General features: G+C 37.6%; 1 protein-coding gene across 3 annotated transcripts; it reads right to left on the bottom strand.

Annotated features, from left to right (window-relative positions):
- Window positions 1–166: 166 nt before the first annotated feature.
- On the bottom strand, window positions 167–19,519 carry slc45a4b (solute carrier family 45 member 4b). 3 transcript variants are annotated; one of them, XM_059338584.1, is made up of 15 exons: window positions 19,357–19,519; window positions 18,104–18,171; window positions 17,722–17,823; window positions 17,178–17,542; window positions 11,346–11,534; window positions 11,091–11,270; window positions 9,532–10,193; window positions 8,322–8,468; window positions 7,978–8,226; window positions 7,079–7,198; window positions 6,284–6,383; window positions 6,065–6,145; window positions 5,777–5,907; window positions 5,081–5,149; window positions 167–3,437 (listed from the first exon to the last, which is right to left on the bottom strand). In XM_059338584.1, exons 4-15 carry the CDS (start codon window positions 17,404–17,406, stop codon window positions 3,138–3,140), a joined length of 2,457 nt encoding a protein of 818 aa, XP_059194567.1. In that variant the 5' UTR covers window positions 17,407–17,542; window positions 17,722–17,823; window positions 18,104–18,171; window positions 19,357–19,519; the 3' UTR covers window positions 167–3,137. The 3 variants fall into 3 exon arrangements, with proteins under 3 accessions (XP_059194567.1, XP_059194565.1, XP_059194566.1); XM_059338582.1 differs by having other exon boundaries at window positions 17,722–18,171; XM_059338583.1 differs by having other exon boundaries at window positions 17,178–17,823.

Raw genomic sequence — 19,519 nt, 5'->3', positions numbered from 1 at the left:
ACAATATGTTTGAGTCTGTTGTAATAACTCATTTTGGCCTGTAGATGGTGGTGGTTAATCTGCGGACAATGGAAAATCATATTCATTGCATGCGTACATGCACTTGTCTAGTTATAACATAATCTAAGGCAATGTTTACAATAAGTCATTAAAAAACAGACACAAGTGAAGGTGCATTTTTTACTTTTTCAAATAACTGGTACAAAAATACCTTCCTTACATTGTACAAAAGTCTGTGCAGCAGCAAAAAGAACCAAAAGTCACTTGGGAAAACACACCAGTGATTGACTTTCAAACCAAAACATAGAATATCATCCTAAAAGTTCTAACATTTGTATAAAATCAAAAACAATTTCAATAAGCCTGTTCCATAAAACTCTTATTAATATTCAGTACAGTAACTTTGCACTAATAATGGAGTGTTGCCGCAAGAAAAGCTTCTTGCTAACATGGAGATATCTCTGAAACATTTAGACCAGCTGAACTTAAAGTGTATGCAATTATAAGTGTAATGTCACAGGAATGAAATCTGTAAAGAAAACGAGAGACTTTGCTTCACTTTTTTAGCTTTTCTGTATAAGCACCTAATGCTGTTTGGAAAACAGAATATAGGTTTAAAAAACCCTCATAAAACAATTGTATGTACTCTTAACTTCTTGTCTACTGGGCCTTTTAAAACAGAACAATTCCCAAAGAACACAATGGCAAACACTGCATGTCACACACACACACACACACACACACACAGAAGCAGATTATTTACAAGAAAATGACTGAATAATTCTCCTACCACGTTCCCTTTAATACATGATGCAAAAAGGCTGTTCCCTTTGTTTGGCTCTTACACCTTAAGGCTTAAGAGCTTCTTCAGGTCTTCAGTGACAGTGATAGCAGACAGGCAAAGCAATGGCATAGCTAGCAGGATACAAGGTGCCAAAATCTGTTGGTAATGCCCGTAATCAGAGAGAAAAATCACAAGGGCCCAATAATAAAAGACATCTTGCCTTCAGTCAAGTCATAATAGTAGACACCTTCTTTGCTGTGAAACACAAATATGTGCAATGTTTTCACATTTTCAGAGGAAAGATACAAGGAGGAAAGATAACACCGCGAGGGTCCTGTGCTCATTATTCATCATCATTGTCAGGTTGTATGTGCTACTTATTCATAGTCAGTGTACTGCATGCAGCAAGGTTATAATAGTTTTGGATTTTTCATTAGTTTTAGTTTTTTGTTTTCAAATTCAGTTAGTTTTTAGAGTGAGTTTGCTAGTTTAAGTTTAGTTTTTATTTTTTGAAAATGCTTAGTTTTAGTTTAGTTTTTATTAGTTTTAGTTTTTTTGTAATGGGCTATGTGTTGGGTGCCAGATTGAAAGAGGTCATAATAAATGTTCCTTTATTTCCTTTGGTTTATCATCTCAGCCCCAATAAGGTTATTAACTCTTACAGTTCTGGGTGTTTTGTATTTTGGTTCTAGTGTAAACATCCCAGTCTCAGTAAACATATTCACCATGTGTTGCATGTTCAAATAGAAACACTGAATTATGAATGAAAAAAGTTGACAAAAACGAAAACTAAGGACATTTTCACTATGATTTTTGTTAGTTTTAGTTAGTTTTGTAACCACACAATACAGTTTCAGTTAGTTATCGTTTTTTTTAAAAACTCTAGTTTTTATTTTTATTTCAGTTAACGAAAATGTTTTTTCAATTCTAGTTTGCATTATTTCGTTAGTTTTCGTTAACTATAATAACCTTGGCCTGCAGTAGATGGCTGTACTTTAAAAACAGGTGAGAGAACCCTTGAAAACACGAAAGTCCTGGAGCTAGCAACTGATTTTCTTTTTTGTTTTGCAGCTTAGGCTGTGTTGGTGCTCCAGGCTACTTCTCCAAACTGGAGGTAATATACTGACTATAAATATGTACCTCATACAACCCCACTTAAAAAAACAAACTACCCTTTTATGGTTCATTTGGTCATAACACCCAGCCGAGGGAATTTCAAGTCTGCATAGATCAGTAGTTAGCCTTGCATAGAAGTGGTCCTCTCTACCGTTCAATATGCAGCATTACAGGTTTCTGGAACAGTTTCAGACCATGTAACATTACACGTCCCTAATTAAAGAATAATTCTCTTATTAGTAAACATAAGGTTGCTCTGGCCTTCAGAATGGAGACTGTGCTGTTCTATTAGGAATGTACAAAAGTCTGTAGCTTATTACACTGTGTAATAATAATAATTACTTCTAATACAAAGCACAAACGGAAGCTGCAATCGCTTTAATGACAGATCATTCCAATAGAAGTGTATGTTTGATTGACTGGATATGACAAATGTGCCTTACAGAAGATATTACCCATTTCAATTGGAAGCTCAATACCACCTGAGGTCATATTGAGAGGCATAGATACATTACCTTTTACAGTGTAAACTCACAGTAATTGCAATGCAAAATCTGTCTTCATAAATACGTTCCCTCATGATAAATATGAATAAAAAAAAGTGTATGAAATTGTTACATCTGCAACATATGTAGAGGGCTTTACCTGTAATCTGGGGTCATTTTTTTTGCATTTCTCAAATAACAATACAATATTAAGGTTCCACAGAGACTGGAACAAGTATCTACACTTGTATTCAGTCCACATGTAATGCAGAGGTATACACTTTTACAGCACTATGATTGTCTATTAAGCAGTTATGGAGCAGCTTCTGTAAAGTTAAATATCACACCCATTCTGCAGCATCAGTGTGACAATACTGTTTAGGACTGGGACAGAAAGTGCTCTTTGTGCTGTGCATTCATGTTTTCACAATAAAGGCTTACATTTGTTTCAGTAGTCTGAGCTAAGTTAGCTTTAGCAGTCTCACCAAGTCAGTGTCACGTGGCTCTTTGTGTTTTTAATGGCTTACTTCTGTCTATCTAGCCATCTAAACATGTATTTGTTTTGGGTTTGAGGTAGTAATAAGACAAGCATAGCTGCCCAACACTGAGATTTTTTCTTCTTTTCCATCCTCAGCGCCAAATGACAAGTCAGCTTTCTAACATTTTTTCCCTCTTTCCTACTTGAGTAAAGGCACAGATATTTGGTATGATCCTCACATGCTGTGGTTTGTGAGGAGAAACCGAAACAATGCTCAGACGACAGAGTGATTCTCTGTCTTCTTCAAACTGTCTCCATCTGTGAGGTTGAGCAGAGCTAACCTCGGGTCACTCGCCCTTCCTCCATTTGGGTCTGAATCTCCAGGTAGAACCACAAAGCCCCGGTCCTGCTCTGAGCTGCTGGGCTCCACATCAGGGTAAATAACCAGGAAACAGGCAGTAAGGAAGCCAAGGAAGGCGCCCCCAGAGGCCACTGCAGGAATGACACGCACACTGTCGACTGCGTCTACCACTGCTCCCAGGGCCGATGCAACCAGGATCTGGCTGATATAGACCTGGAATTAAAAAAAGATTTTTTATTTTTTTATCTAACCTTTGTTTAACCTTTATCTAACCAGGGAATATCCCATTGAGATTAAGAACTTCTTTTTCTTTAAGGGAGCCCTGGCCAAGAGGCAGCAAACACAGAATACAGTTACATATTTACATAACATACAGACCTTAACCCCTTAATGCCTGAATTTATATAGCTGCATATAAAAAAAGTTTTATGTGTGTTTTTGCCTTTAAGTAGATGGTAAATAATGTTGAGATTATTAATTTCACTTTTGCACAAAAAATAAATAGAAATTTTGGTATGTTGCAAATTTGCGACAACAGGCATAATGGTCAATTTGGGGTCAATTTGGTATGTTGCAAATTTGCTACAGCAGGCATAATGGTCAATAATAGGATAACAATAACACAGTAATATAACAGTGAAAAAACAATGTTTTATTTATTCACCCTCGTTTATTTATATAAACCTGCAACAGCAGGTATTCAACCGGCATTGGGGGAATGCAGATGCTATCTCGGCTGGTTGACTGAGTCAAACGGTTTGTCGCATATTTGCGACAGCAGGCGTTAAGGGGTTAAACACGTCATGAGAAACAAGTGCATGTTATGGAATTGGCCTCAATAACTCTTAGTTTGGATTTAAAAGTGCTCAAAGAAACAAATTCAGTTAATTTCCATTCTTTCTGGCGCATATTCCAGCATAAGGTGCAGAGTAAACAAATGCCCTTTTACCCAACTCTGTAGAGCAGAAGGGACAGAAAGCAACAACTGATCTAGTGAACGAAGAGAATAAGATCCTGCATTTCTCACAGTAATTAAGCTGCAAATGTACAAAGGCAGCAGTCCCAATATTGCCTTATAAAGTAAAGTAAACCAATGACTAGCCTTGGAGTGGCCAGAGCAGGCCATCCTACCCAGAGTATAATTCACAATGGTGAGTGGACATCTTACAGTTAGTAATGAAGCTCAAAGAAGCTGATAAACAGGATGAATCATTCTAAGACATTTAGCAGCAGCAAGATAGAATGACATTCTAGCATTGTAAACATGGCGATGACACTCAAGCTCTCAAAAGATTCTTATCAGCCCCTTTAGAGCAGAAAGCACCTAATGTGCCATACATTTGGAAAAATGCATTATACATTATATTAGAATGCTGTGTCTTTTTCAGTCATTTTGTGTCTTTTTTGTAATTTTGTGTCTTTTTTGGTCATTTTGTGTCTTTTTTTTAGTAAATTGTGTCCTTTTTGGGTCATTTTGATACTGCCTCCAGCGGCCCCTGCTCTAAGGTGTTTGCATAAGAGTGACATGAGCGTGTCATAATCATGACATGGGATGTGTCATGAACATTAATGTCACTTTGAAGTAACATTAATGCTCATGATACTTGTCATGTCATGTTTCTGACAGGCTTGTTTGACTCTTATGTAGACACCTTCAAAACAAAGTGTTACCATATCTTGCTTAAGTCACATTTGGAAAAATACATTATGTTATTTTAGTTCAGTTAAAAAAAAAATCAAAGAATCACTGTGTCATGTTTGGGTGTTGCTCTTTTCAATAGCAATATCTTTTGGATTGGATGACGCTGGATCAGATTTAGTCTAGAGCTGATGTGGAAAAAAATATAAATGCTCACCTGGCAGGTCAAGATAGCGCAGTCTATACCAAAGCCTCTTCTAGTGTTTGCTGGACTGTGGTGAATGTACTGAGAAGAGGAACAATAGAGGAGACACTTTAAACACATATCCCATTTATGGTCACTTAATGACTAACCAAACTAATGGCAAAGCATGTACTTGGGTCAGTGACAAATAAGGGTTGGCAATATGTCAAATGGTGTAACCATAAAATAATTTTTAAACAAATTTAAAAAAAAAAAAGAATATTAAACTTTTTCCACCTACAGTGTATTTAAGTGGACTTATACATATAATTACTTCATTTAAAAAAAAACCTATTTCTGAGTATTTCTACATTTACACATTTCGTCAATATTGAGCAGAACATATTCTTAAAAAAAACATTTTTTTCTAAAGTGTTGACAAATTATGTAAAATTTGTTATATACCATAATGTTGAAATGTAAACATGGATTGTATTTTTTTTTCTCATTTTAGTTTACTTTTGTTTTCCTGTATATATATTTAGATATTGGTTATACCAACTGACAATGGATTAGATCACGTCATTGACCCACTTGTGTACCAAGGCTCAAATGATACACAAAAACTATAAAGCATGGATGCTTTTGTTTGTACTGTGTAAAGTACATGCTCTTATTGGTTGTGTGTGTGTGTGTGTGTGTATGTGTACTGTCTGTTTGTGTATATACCTCTTTGATTTCATGGTACTGCCCGAGTAATGCATAGGGACAGTAGGAGATACTCATGGAGATGATGCCCATACTACTGATCATCACCATAGCAACGTAAACATTAGGGAAGATCGCCATGACAGCCGTTCCTAGCGTTAGAGGAATGAAAGCTGTTTTAGTACATTACTTTATTCTTATTTCACTTTATTCTCTATACTCATTATGACAAAATGCATTTTCTGTCAAATACACTGCACAGCCCTCTGTTACTGTCAGCTTTTTGTTTATTCTTTTGTGGCGACTGACCTATTGAGAATCCCAGAGTTCCAACAATGTAGACAATCTTAATGCTCAGATCAAAGTTATCCAGGTATTTCTGAAGGATTGCTGAGTGGAGAAATGGGAAGACAGAGACAGAGAAACATCAAATATTGAATACATTTAGTTGTGTCTATGACCACTTATTTTGTATACGGTAGTAATTTCAATTTAAATCTAAAAACTGAACCAGTGTTTGTGTCGTACCAGAGCAGACAGCAGCAGTGGCAGCATAGACCACCAGGCCCCAGCAGCCCATCTGCACCCCTCTGTTATAGTTTAGTAGCTCTGTGGAATTGGCTGGTGCCTGAAAAAGAATCAGCAATGTTATCATATATTGGACAAATAGACTAGATAAATGGCATACTGAAATGCACTAAATCTATGCACTAAACATTGCTATGTTATTAATATTATTACTATTATTATTGTTATTATTATTATTATTATATATACTGTTGCTGCCATTACTATTATTACTATATACTGTAATATACTACTATTATTATTATACCGGCCTTACCAGCCTTATTTATTATTATTATTACTATTATTATATATTACAGATCATATTATTTTATTTTATAATTAGATTATTTTACTTATAATTACTTTATTTATATTTTTCATTTTATTTTATATTATTATCTATTATTACATATTATATTATATATTATATACTGTATTATTATTATTATATACCGTCTAGTCACTATAGCATTGTTGCCATCATGTCATCAGTATAATTACCTTCATCTTGTCTATCTATCTATCTATCTATCTATCTATCTATCTATCTATCTATCTATCTATCTATCTATCTATCTATATTATTGTTTATATTTAGCATATATTACTCTATCTAGTATGCTAGGTTTTTTCATCTATGTCACTTGACTGGATAAATGATGCATACAATTAAGTCAGTTAGCACAATTTCCTTTAAATAATGAGGCACACAAGGACACAGGGTGTGTGGGTCTGAGTGCATGTTTTTTGTACCTTGGGGTCTCCATGGTAGATGACTTGCCCCATGAAATCAGTGTAAAACACAGCTTCAGCTATAATAGAGAACCAGGTGAGGAGGTGACAGATACAGAGTCTCCACAGCTGCCTCGGCATCTACACAGGACAGAAAAGAAACAAGCGATCAAGACAAGCAGGTGAACATGAAGAAGGAATTATAGAAAAAAGAAGAAGTTTGGTTTGTAATCTGCCACAGCAGACCATAGGATGTTGTGAATACAGAGCCGGCCCAAGCCTCCATGGGGCCCTAAGCAAAATTCAATTTCGGGGCCCTCTATTTCTGCCAATATTATTGATTGTTGATCATTCACACACCTACTATAAACTCATTGTGGCTCTGGCAGTGTTGTTTACATTATGCTATAGTCAGCCTGGTATGTCTTCACACATTTAAGGGGCTGGTCCAGTTAATAACATAAATAATACCAATGAAATAATGATACAAATGATACCAATGAATGAATGATGTCCAGGGTGTTTTTTAATCTAAAAATGTATCACATTCAACTATATTGTGACTTGGGGTTAAAGCATTATTTTTACTGTAAAAGTGTCATCTGGTTTATTATTTTTGAAAAACGTGAAAACATTCCTTTATCTTGGCGTTGTTGACATAAAATTGTATTTTTGTACAATAATATATCTTTGATCATATAGAAAGTGTCACTCATGCATGCAAAATATTAAACAAAATATGTACATATTTTTTGTTAATTGCTCTTGGGGGCCCCCTAGTGGCCACGGGGCCCTAAGCAGTCGCTTAGTTCGCTTATGCCTTGGGCGGGCTATGTGTAAATATGATGCAGTACAACAGAAAAATAGGAGAAAATACCTTTAAAGACATAAATATTAAAGATATTTGTTATTAACTTTACCTTCAACATGGATAACCAGAGCAGTCGAACAGTTGTCCCCTCGTCTGGTCCTCCCTCGCTGCTGGAGCCTTCAGATGACAAGCTGCTGACTGACAGCTGTAACTCCCTCCTGTCTGCTTCACGCTGGAGATCAGTGAGGTCGTTCAGACTGCGGGACGTGGTGATTGGCCGAGGGCTTAGCAGCGCTGTCCTACGTAGTCGATAGCGCTGTGATCCCACTCGTCCATAGTATGAGAAAGTGAAGGAGGGCTAAAGAGAAAAAAGACCAACACCAGCTTTATTTTTTTACATTTACAAAATGACTATTACAGAAAGTTATTAAAAATTTGAAAATGCAATTGTACCTGTCGGTAGAAGGTGTGTGGGTGTGGTCGTGATGAAACGGAGGTATTGGAGGGGCGGTTGGACAGCCTAGTGGACGCATGGCCTTTTGTTGCATTGGAGTGGTCAGTTGAAGACAAGACAGCATTGACACCATTGACAGCCTTGACCTGATGGGACAGGAAACCATAAAGGGAAACTTAAGACATGGGAAACATATCTCAAACACAGTGCAGAAGTCTTCCATACTGTATATTGCCCATTGAAAAATAGGTACAATAATCACATATCAGGACCTGGGCACAATAATGTCCTGCCACTAGCATGGTGTGTGTTCCCGAGGGTGTAAAACAGGGGTGGGCAATTAATTTTCCCAAGGGGCCACATGACCAATACCACGAAGGTTGCAGGGGCCGGACCAAAACTCTGAACTAAATTCTGCTCAATAATAATGTAATCGCTTTATAAAATATAGTAAATTATCTGGTTTTGAGCTGCTACTGATAGGAACACATGTTATGATGAGACTGTTAATGTGGAGTAAATCCAGTATAGCAGTAAAAAATAGTAAATACTCCAATCACTATATCACTTTAACATTTATTTTAAACACAACTGTAAATGACCTTTTAGCAAGGTTCCTATTTGTGTTTTTGTGTTATATAGCTTGTTTTTCATGTTTGTACATTTTCAAGGTGTTTTACAATGTTGTGATGCTTTTATTTTGAAAAGGTGTCGTCCAGTGTAAAACTGGTGCTTTCATTTTGAAAGGTAGTGACAGGAAATAACCGGTAGAACGGTTAAATGAAAAAACAAACAGTAAATAATAACGAGTGCGTAGTAATTCATATAAAGTTGATATAAAGTATCAAAAAGACTTCTATAGTGGCTGACTGACAGGACACAAGGTTTGTTAAAGTTTATTTTCTTCTGTCATATATATTAGTGGCTATATTTGTTGTCTTAACTATAGTAAAAGTGCTCGTTAGCTCTAGTGCTAATGATAATGTTTGCTATTTTTTTCAAAATAAAAGCACTGCGGTTATATTTATTTTTAATTTCTGGGTAACCTCATGCGGGCCGGACAAAGACAGCCAACGGGCCGGATGTGGCCCGCGGGCCGCCCAATGCCCAGGTCTGGTGTAAGGGATGGGTTAAATGTACATTTCCCCATTGTTGAACTAATAAGGGAATATCTTAATCTTAATCTACCACCATAGCAGCTGACCTCACCTGTGTTTTCAGATGTGAGTCCTTTGGGCTCAAGCTGATCTGAAGGAATGAAGGAGAACCATTTGTTGGACCATTAAGCTCTGGACAAGCTGGATCTGTAGAGTCCAAGACCACATTCCCATCACCAAGGACGGACTGGTCCCCAGAAGGAGATGTGGACCCAATACTGTGGTCTGTTGGCTTAAAAACATCTTCTGGCTCTCCCTGTTTCTCCGGTAGGAAGAGTTGTGCATCTGGCCTGAGGTCAGAATCCAACACGATTGTAGCGTCTGGCATCGCTAAGACCGAATCGCTTTTACTCCGCACTCGATCCACAGCAAGATAATCCATTTCGTCTTCCTCAGGATCGGATTCGTTATCCTGTCGGGACGGGGCTCGAGCTGAACCGTCCTCCTCTACAATCACATCCAGTAAGGGTGGTGTGCAGCCGACTGGCCTGAAAGAAAACTGACTAGAAGACTCCCCACTTCCTGTGACTCTAAGCTTGTTGGAGGGAGCCAACGGTTGCTCAGGGATACTGAGCATGTGCAGAGTGACAGAGATGATGAAGATGATGCCTGCGAACAGGAAGAGGACCTGTTCCTGGGCTTTAAACGCTCGGCCCAGAGCTGTGCCAGTCCAGTCTAGACCGCCCAGCATGTATCCCACTGCTCCGCCAAGCCCTGGAGACACAAGTATTGAAAAAGATACAGATGTCTAATATTATGCAAAGTCTACGAACCAAGCAGCTTCTCATAGAGAATGGTTTTTGTTGTCATTCATGAAAAGTACAATACAATCGAAAACTATTTAACTAATTTAATTAAAGTTGAACTCAACGACATTGATCATTTTTACATTTCTGTTTGAAGGGTTTACAATTATGTCAGCTTATGACAGGGGTGTCAAACTCTGGCCCGCGGGTCAAATTTGGCCTGCAGTATAATTTTATCTGGCCCGCGAGGCAATACCAAATTATTATATTATTATTGTACTATAAAAGCTGACCTGCCAGTATTATACAGCGCATTTACCACTAATACTATTTTTAAATTTATTAACCTGTTGAAAAAGTTTATTTTGATATTTAAATCAGAAGGATGCAAATAGAAAAGAGGCATACGATTTTTGTTTAATAAATTAATGACATTGATGGGTTTTTTATTTGAAATTTGATTTTGCATGTCTGCATAAGTGTTGCTGGTTCCATATTTAATGTTAAAGCAATACATGTTTGGTATATATTAAAAGGTTTATTTGTTCAATGTTGGCCCGCGATTTTATTCAAGTTTTAAATTTTGGCCCATTGTGTATTTGAGTTTGACACCCCTGGCTTATGATATGGTTTTAGGTCTGTTTCTCTTTGCATATGACATGGTGAATACAGCTTGAGTAAATAACCACTTTATTTCTATTTTATTCCCGTTATTCACCGTTAATTTCCACAAAGTCCATGGAAACTTTACCTTCAATATTATAAGAATGTTGCAACCCTAGTTTTGAGGATTTATATATGTGTACTACTTACACAGTAGATGTGTCTTTGAACAGATAATATTTATACATGCGTGTTGTCTTACCAGCAGAGAAGGCATGAATATTCAGTGCCATATCTTGCTCATCAGTGTCAGCAACATCAAGAAGGTAAGATCTGATTGGTCCCTCAGAGGCGTCAGCAGCAAAGTCCAGCACCACCACACCTAACACAGTGAGGACAATGCCAATTGGCTGGCTGCCGGGACTATCACCAACGGCAAGGCCTAACAGAACATAAAGATGAGGTTAAACAGTGATTATTATCATTTGTAAGTGATTCTTTGAAACCGTCTCCTCACCTATTAAGGATCCATTTAGGAACAGTGCCACTCCCAGCAGCACACCTACACACAGGGCCAGAATGAATGGTCTCCTCCGGCCCCATCGCAGAGTACACCTGTCACTGGCTGAGCCAATCAGCGGTGTGAGGACCAGGCCCATGATTGGACTGAGGAACCAGGTTAAACTGTAGTATTGCTCAGGAAGACCTGGAAAGTATGCACAAACAAAATAGTAGATTCAAGACTAAGAAACCAGTCAAAGTATACTAGTGATGGACTAGGTCAGGGGTGGTCAACCTGTGGCTCCAGAGCCTCATGTGGCTCTTTAGGCCGCCTGCAGGGGCTCTCCATGGCTGAGACAAAAAAATTACACATATTTTTTTACATTAAAAGTTTCATTTATCAATGGTGTAGACCAGGGATTCCCAAAGTGTGGTGCATGCACCCCTGGGGGTGCACCAGCTGCTGCTAGGGGGTGCGCAAGACGAAAAATGTAATGGCGATCTGATAATTAACACAATTACATTTTTTCCCCCACACAATAAAGAAGTGTAAATAAACATTTCCTTTGTAAAATGTAAAATCAAAAACTGTAATAGTAATTAATTAATAAATGCAGGATATTCAAAATGCACTTCATCTCAAATTAAAGCGTCTTCCATTTTTCCAGCCTGTGTTATGATGACGGGGTTGTGTTTGTTAGCTCCACGCTCATTTAAAATTGCTGCATTTTTTGTTCAATGTGGCTCAAAATATTATAAACTTTTTTCCCCAACTGATCTGCTTTCTGTCTCTGATCCTGAGCCTGTCATCATCCTCTTTGCTCTTAAAACTGGAAGCTTCAACATAACTTTGTTGCATTATATTGAAACTGTGTTTCAGATTAATTCAAATACGAGAGCTCATTGTTGTTATGATGATTATCTAATTATATGTGTGTTCTGGTCATTTGAGCATGATTAAACATGCCGCCTTTAATATGGCCGGTTGGGACATAGAAGGGGGTGCGCGGCTAAAAAAGTTTGGGAACCACTGGTGTAGACCAAAAACTATTTGTATTCTTCAATTGTAAAATTGTATAGCCTTTTTACAGCATGTTGAAAAGGTTTTGACATTTAAGTCAACTAAAATGTGCTTAATAGCTTACAAAGTCTCCGGCCCGGCGCTATAACCTTTAAGTTTTGCCAACTTTGAGTTTAGTTTTGAGTTCCCCGAGATAGACTAGCTTTCAAAATATTAATAAATGCTCAATATGACTATTAATAATGTTGGTTGGCTAATTTAGACTTATTAGGCTGTTTAATTTTCATTTTAGGCTCAATATAAGGTTTGCGGCTCCATTCCGTGATTTTCTCTTCTTTTTTTTTGCCAACAGTGGCTCTTTAGTTAGTAAAGGTTACCCACCCCTAGACTAGGTGAACCCAGATTTTTTAAATGCTGTTGACAGAAAAGATTCAATAAGAAACAATGTTAAAACAACAAGTTACATCATTACAGCAGCATACTGTATTTTGCTGTCTATGCTTCACAATATTATGGCCTTGGAGTCGGGCCAGTGAAATTAAATAAAAGACACTGAAGGGCACTTAATGAAACAGGAAAAATGTTTCATGCAGAAAAGGTTAAACACTCCACTACTAGTGTTTTTGTTCAGGCAGCATCGATCATACAACATGCTTTGCTGCAGCTATTAAAGTTTGGACTTTTATGTTCATTTTGCAGCTGAGGCTCTATCTCAGGCCAGAAACATGTTATTTTACACTTATCTTTTAATAAATAGTATACATTATGCTTTTTAAGTTGATTTCATTGAGATTCGTTTAATTCACTTGTGTTTTATTCTAAACCCTGTCTCGGTCAGGTATCAATCATATCTGTGGAAACATTGGTATGGGTGCCTTTTAAAACTCTCATGAATAAGAGTATGTTTGAATGTGTTTATGCATCTGTTGTTTTTTGTATGTTGTATGTCTTGCTATTGGGTCTAGAGCCTGTAATAAAGTTTATATATTTAAGTCTGACTACTAAACTACTGTCAGAATAACTAGTCTTGGTACAAAACTCACCAAAAAGCCAACCTATTCATATGTCTGTCAACATGTAGTGACTTGCCATAATAACTTAAGCATTGAAACTCTGAGCAGAGAATGTTTTTCTATTTTTTTTCTTCATTTTTCCAACACAAAAGGTAAATGTTTTCCTATGTTCCATTGTTTGTACAAGCATAGCACATGACAGCTTTTGCATACCAATAGCCTGTTACAACAGCACAAACAGGAATATGCACCAACCAGCCAGGAAAATGGTGAAATCTCCTCTAGTTGACTGTTTCAATATTGTGGTGATTTGATCATTTTCAATGTACTGATTTAGCCTCAATATATATGAAATTTAAGGGAAATGTACTCGTATCAGCTGTCAGTTATAATACAAATCTGTCTCTGGTAGATGACAGTATCCTGATTTTCCAGCCCTTATAAAGAAATGGTTTCAATGTAAAAATTTGATGTACTCAAATTCAGTCAGCTGGCTGGGGGAGCTGGCTGGTTCTCACGGGAACAAAATGTTACCCACGCTGCCTTGCTCTACTCCGGTCTTCCCTCTCCCTTAAGTCAACAAAACCGCAGATGACTTTCTCGCAGTAGGAAAAATATCTTGCTTTCTGTCTATCTTTCCCATCGCCACTCACTGTGTGTGCTTTTCCTCTTATAGCACGGATGAGGATGCACAATGACAGACTCATTATGCAGGTTTGTGGTTAAACTGAGCATAGATCCTGCTTGAGTTCAGTGTTGTAAAGCTCCAGTTGCAGAGGCTGACAGCTCAGTCTCATTGAAGGTCACCTATTGTTGGCAATAAGTTCCATTCTAACTGATCCATGCTTATGATTAACAGTGTACGGAAGAGCAAAAAGAGCTTTGGATAAGTGTACAACTAATATGAAATCTTACCAAAGAAGTTCTATTGTATACAGGACTTTTTTTCGGTGCCTGTAACAAGAGCCATAAAAAGGTACGCCTCGCCTTGGTTATCTCCACAAAGAGATAATAAACAATATAACTTTCCCAATGGATTTTGGAGGATTGCAGAAAAAAAGATCTTTGGCAAACAAAATTATTTTTGTAGCATAAATACAAATTACAGAAGTAAAAAGATTTTTAGACAATAGTTTGACGATAAACAAGCTACGACACCGATGTAGTCTCTTTTTAGCAACCAGCCTTTTTCAAGACAACATGTATGTCATGTACTGTATATGTCTTTAAACAGTGTTGACTATACCAGAGACAACCCCATAAAAACGCGCAGCTAATCCAACTGTTCAAACTAGACCTGCTTCCTCCAGGCTTAACAAGTTAATGTTTCGGCACTGTAAAAAAAATCTGTTTAATTTATGGTAAAATACCGGCAGCTGTGGTTGCCAGAACTTCACTGTAAAAATGACAGTGGGTGTGTTTTCTACTGTAAATTTTTAAATGTAAATATCAGCAAAAACTGTAATTTAGACTGAAAAGTCCCTTTATTTTTTAGGGTAAATGAGTCCTTGTGACAATATGGTATTTCTCATTTAATTTTACATGAAAATGTCATATTTTTACAGTAAAACTGTGTATTTCCTACAGTTTTTCAAAAGTTCTATACTATTCCTTGATTTACGGTAATTAAAAGTGTCTACTATGGTGATATGCAATTTCTAATTTTACACCTTATTTCTCATGCAATTTGACAGTGATTTACTGTAATTTCTACCAACATTTTTTACAGTGTGAAGGTGGTACAGTCAGAAACTGTTGCAACACTGCAACACTGTAAAGAGCCATCAAGCAGAGAAACATTTTCAGACCTCTTACTATGATGGTCTGGCCTTGGCTAGAAAAGAAGACATACTGTAAATGATGAATTAAACTACACATTTTACTGACTGTGCATTTTTCACAGAGCTTATTGGAATACTACCAAAGCAAAACTGGATGCCTAGAAAGTGCTTTCAAAACATGGAACATGCTCGAATTTCTTTAAAAACATAATCTTTCTTACAATATTGTGAATAGGGAGGAAAACAGAAAGAGTAAAATGCGCTGAGTTACACATTCTTATCATACCTAGCCAGGGGAAAATGCCTTTGTTCCATTTCTGCTATGGTGGCAAACCTGACATCTAACGACATAGCCCCCGGCTGGCTACTGCTGGGCAGACCGGTTACATGATGTGGTGCAGCCAGGGGAATCAACAGACCCAGTCTAGCTAATGAAACAACAGTCAAATTCCACAGTATAGACGCTGTTGCCTGACTACTGTTAAAGCTGGAATATAGACTGGTGGGCATCTCTTTTTAATAGCTACAGTACAGGCCAAAAGTTTGGACACACCCATCTCATTCAATGCGTTTTTCTTTATTTTCATGACTATTTACATTGTAGATTCTCACTGAAGGCATCAAAACTATGAATGAACACATATGGAATTATGTACTTAACAAGTACTTAACAATAACTTTCAGTTATTTCACACTTTTTTGTTAAGTACATAATTCCACATGTGTTCATTAATAGTTTTGATGAATTTACAATGTAAATAGTCATGAAAATAAAGGAAAAACATTGAATGAGAAGGTGTGTCCAAACCTGTACTGTATACTATTCTTATATATAGAAAATGTACAAAAGAAAAGACACACACAGCTGAATGAGCTGAAAAGTCTGTGTCGGTCTGCCAATTTCCTGACACTAATGAGGAGAACACTCCCACAAATAAATTATTAAGATACCTGACCGGGTAAACACAAAATGCGACACATTATCTCCAGTGTAACAGCAGTTTTGAAACATCATATGGCAACACTGACACACTTTTACCCTGAACTATGTATGCGGTAGGGATCTGATAACTCTACTACCTGATAATAAAATAAAATTAATGTATAATTAGACAAGTGTGTGTGCTTGCTGGTGGCACTTACCTATCCGTTATGTACAAGTTGTTCTGATAACGTATGTGTCCAGGTGCACACAGTGTGCTACTAACACTTTTTGCAAATTCTAGTGCTGCTGCTACGCTGAATTTTAATGTGTAAACATGCATGACAGAGTGACGTTATTAGAACATTTGTTTAAAGGGATAGTTCACCTTAAAATAGAACATATAATCTGGAATACTGGCCTTAATACTTACTATACGTAATACACTTGGATTTAATAGAACTAAATGGTGCTCAGCCTGTGGTGCTCAAGGTTAAAAAAACAAAACAACGTCAATTTTTCTTTCCAGAAATCGCGACCTGGTTTTTTAAGATAATCCACTGACGTTGTTGTGAGCAGTTTCATGTAGGAATTATACAAGAAAACAATAGTTCCCAAATTAGCCTGCTTTCATGGAATTTAGTTCCATATATGTGAAAGACAAAACATATCTCTTTAGGCAAGCCTTCCCCTGATGTTGATGTTTCCTGGCCATATGTGAAGTTACATGTTCTTGTGCTATTGTGTGTTTTTTTTCCATCAACTCTATATTTTACTGCATTTTATCCCTGTTGTAAATCACTTTGTGATTGTATCTATGAAAAGTGCTCTATAAATAAACTTTACTTACTTTACTTTACTTACTTAAAGAAGGCAGACATCTCTATGGCACTAACACCAACACTTGGCAACAAAGGTAGTATAAGATAAAACTTTATTAATCTTGCTGTGGGGACATTCAGAAACTCACACCAAAACAATCTAGATTGATTAAGAACATGACAGGTGAGAGGGAAAATGTGTATTTTTGATTTTGGGGTGGATTTTCGCTTTCAGTGAGAGAAAAGCAAGAATGTTTCTGTCTGTATGAGACTGTATTGAATGCCCTTACCTATCTGCAGCAGCACCGGTGTCACAAGGGCTGTTTCCATGGCGTAGCAGAATTCACGTCCAAACATCACTGCCCCATGCATTACCCAGCGATGCCGAGGGATCTGCCTCCGTCTGCCCTCTTCCTCCACCTCCTTCTCATTCTCACCCTCTTCTTCTTCTTTAGACTTCCTCCTCTCTAGAAGGCCAGAAGCCACCCTCTCCTCTGCTTCTTCATCCATTATAGTCATCTAATGGGCTTAATTTGCCTGATGGCTGGTCTATATCACTTATTGCTACTTTTTCTGTATGTGCAAGTAAAACTGTATTCTGCTATTATAAGCTAAAAGAATGTGTAATGTCCAGGGTCTTCATTGCGATCGCTCCCTGTGTAAGAGAAGTCAAAGATATCCAGAAAGATTAATCAGAGAGCATCTCAGCTGGTCAGCACCTTCTGGATTCAAAGCCAAAGACTTGTAAATAACTGAGGTGGAGTCTGGAGTCGCCTCACTATAATGGGATCAAAGTGTCCAAAAAATTGGATGTGGTAAAAATATATTCCATACTTTTTATTCCATCGCAGTGATGCTCATATGTGACCAGTTGCACGGCTCAGGAGCCCAGTCAGAGAGTGATGGCGTCTCTCGCTGTGGCTTGCAGTTTCAAAACTAAAGAAGAGTGAGAGAAGTTGTGTGTTGCCCCAGAGGTATGTAGAGGGGAGGAGCACAGAAGAGCAGAAGAGGTGGGAGAAGCGGTCTGGTGATATGTGTTGTGGTTTCCAGTAGTTGTGTTTGTGGTAAGCTGTGAGAAGGGTTACAATGTGTCTTGTGAGTGTGTTTGCTGTGGTTAGTCAGTCAGTGTGTTAGGGATTGTGTGCATGCAGTGTTTGGATTGTGTAAGATTTGAGAGTGGCTCAGCAAAAGTCTACGTGTGTGCATGTAAGCGTACTTCCTGGCAAGTCAGGGTCAAATCATGTGGAAACTTCTTGGCAAAGACCCACTGAGTGACACAGCAACCTGCAGAAAAACAGACACCAGTTAGATAGTAAGCTAAAGCGCTAAAAAGATTCTTTGAACATCTTCTTTGTGTTAACATTCCCTGTCTTCAATTTTATGAATTTGTTTTCATACTCTACATATATTTAAAGAAAAGACTAACAAAACACATTGGCTAACTCCTAGAATGTTGAAATGAAAGTTGTAGTACAATCAAAGTACGCAGTATTGAGTCAAATCAATATTCTGTTATACGCAACTGACATTTTGTAATATGATGAAATAATGAATAGACATCATAAAACAGACTACAGGAACAAAGGATGAAGCAACTTTGCCACACCTCAACTCTCTGAGATTACTATAAAGGTTTTCATTCATGTACCTTCTTGAGTCTGTTAAATTCCACTCACCTATAACAATAACCTTTAAACTGTAACACTGGCAGGCTATAAAGACATAAGAGGTATGAACAAAAGCTAAATAAGGAAATCATCCCTGGTTACAACACCATAGCTGTTGCATAAATGTTAACAGTTAAAGCAGGTACATTTTTGTTACGATTTGGAGGGGAAAAGTTAAGCCCAATTTCTCTTTCATCTTTAATAAATAACTTTTAGTCAGCCTTAAGGTTAGGTCGTGCATAAGTTAATGTTTAAACTAAATAAACTGAGCGTTAAAACACTTCCCACAGAGGAGAGACAGCCCTGGGAAACTCTCGTTGGTGAAGGTTTCACAGAGTGACAGAGTAACCTGTTCCTGTGTATTTACCAGTCTATCCAGCTCTTGAACTGCCCCTATGTATTATTGAAAAGCCGTGTTTTCCTCAAGAATGTGATGGGTGTGTGTGTGTGTGTCCGGGGGCTTGTTAAACCAGTCAGGGCTTGTTTTGTTCGGGGGAAACTCTGCTAACGGTAACGCTGATTTACCTGAGCCACCTAGCGACCTGCTGCTCTACTCTCAGTAATAAATAACGAGGCTTTGTCAGTGATACTAAGCGTGTGAAGATGGTGCACATGGAGACAGAAAACTACCTGACGCCTAACTTCTTAGTGTTAACTTTACAGTGACTGAGGTTTGACTTGTGGCTAACGTTACCTTAGCGAGCTAGGTTGGCTATTTTGTGACTTAGGCAGCTAACGTTAGCGAGTTAAAATGAGAGATGACTACTTATTATTATATTAAAGACAGAAACATAGAACATACCTGAGATTTTACTCCACTCCTCGTGGTAAAGGAAAAATCAGTTCTGCGTTATGTCACTTTTTGATAACGTGACAGCGAAACTCTTGATTTAGGTTAGCAATTTGGCTAACTGAGTGACCATCTGCTTCACTACACACTCATCAGTCTCAGTGGTTTCCACAGT

Source organism: Centropristis striata, chromosome 8 (genome assembly GCF_030273125.1).
Source record: "Centropristis striata isolate RG_2023a ecotype Rhode Island chromosome 8, C.striata_1.0, whole genome shotgun sequence".
Classification (NCBI taxonomy): domain Eukaryota; kingdom Metazoa; phylum Chordata; class Actinopteri; order Perciformes; family Serranidae; genus Centropristis; species Centropristis striata.
This window is presented reverse-complemented; position numbering and strand designations above follow the sequence as displayed.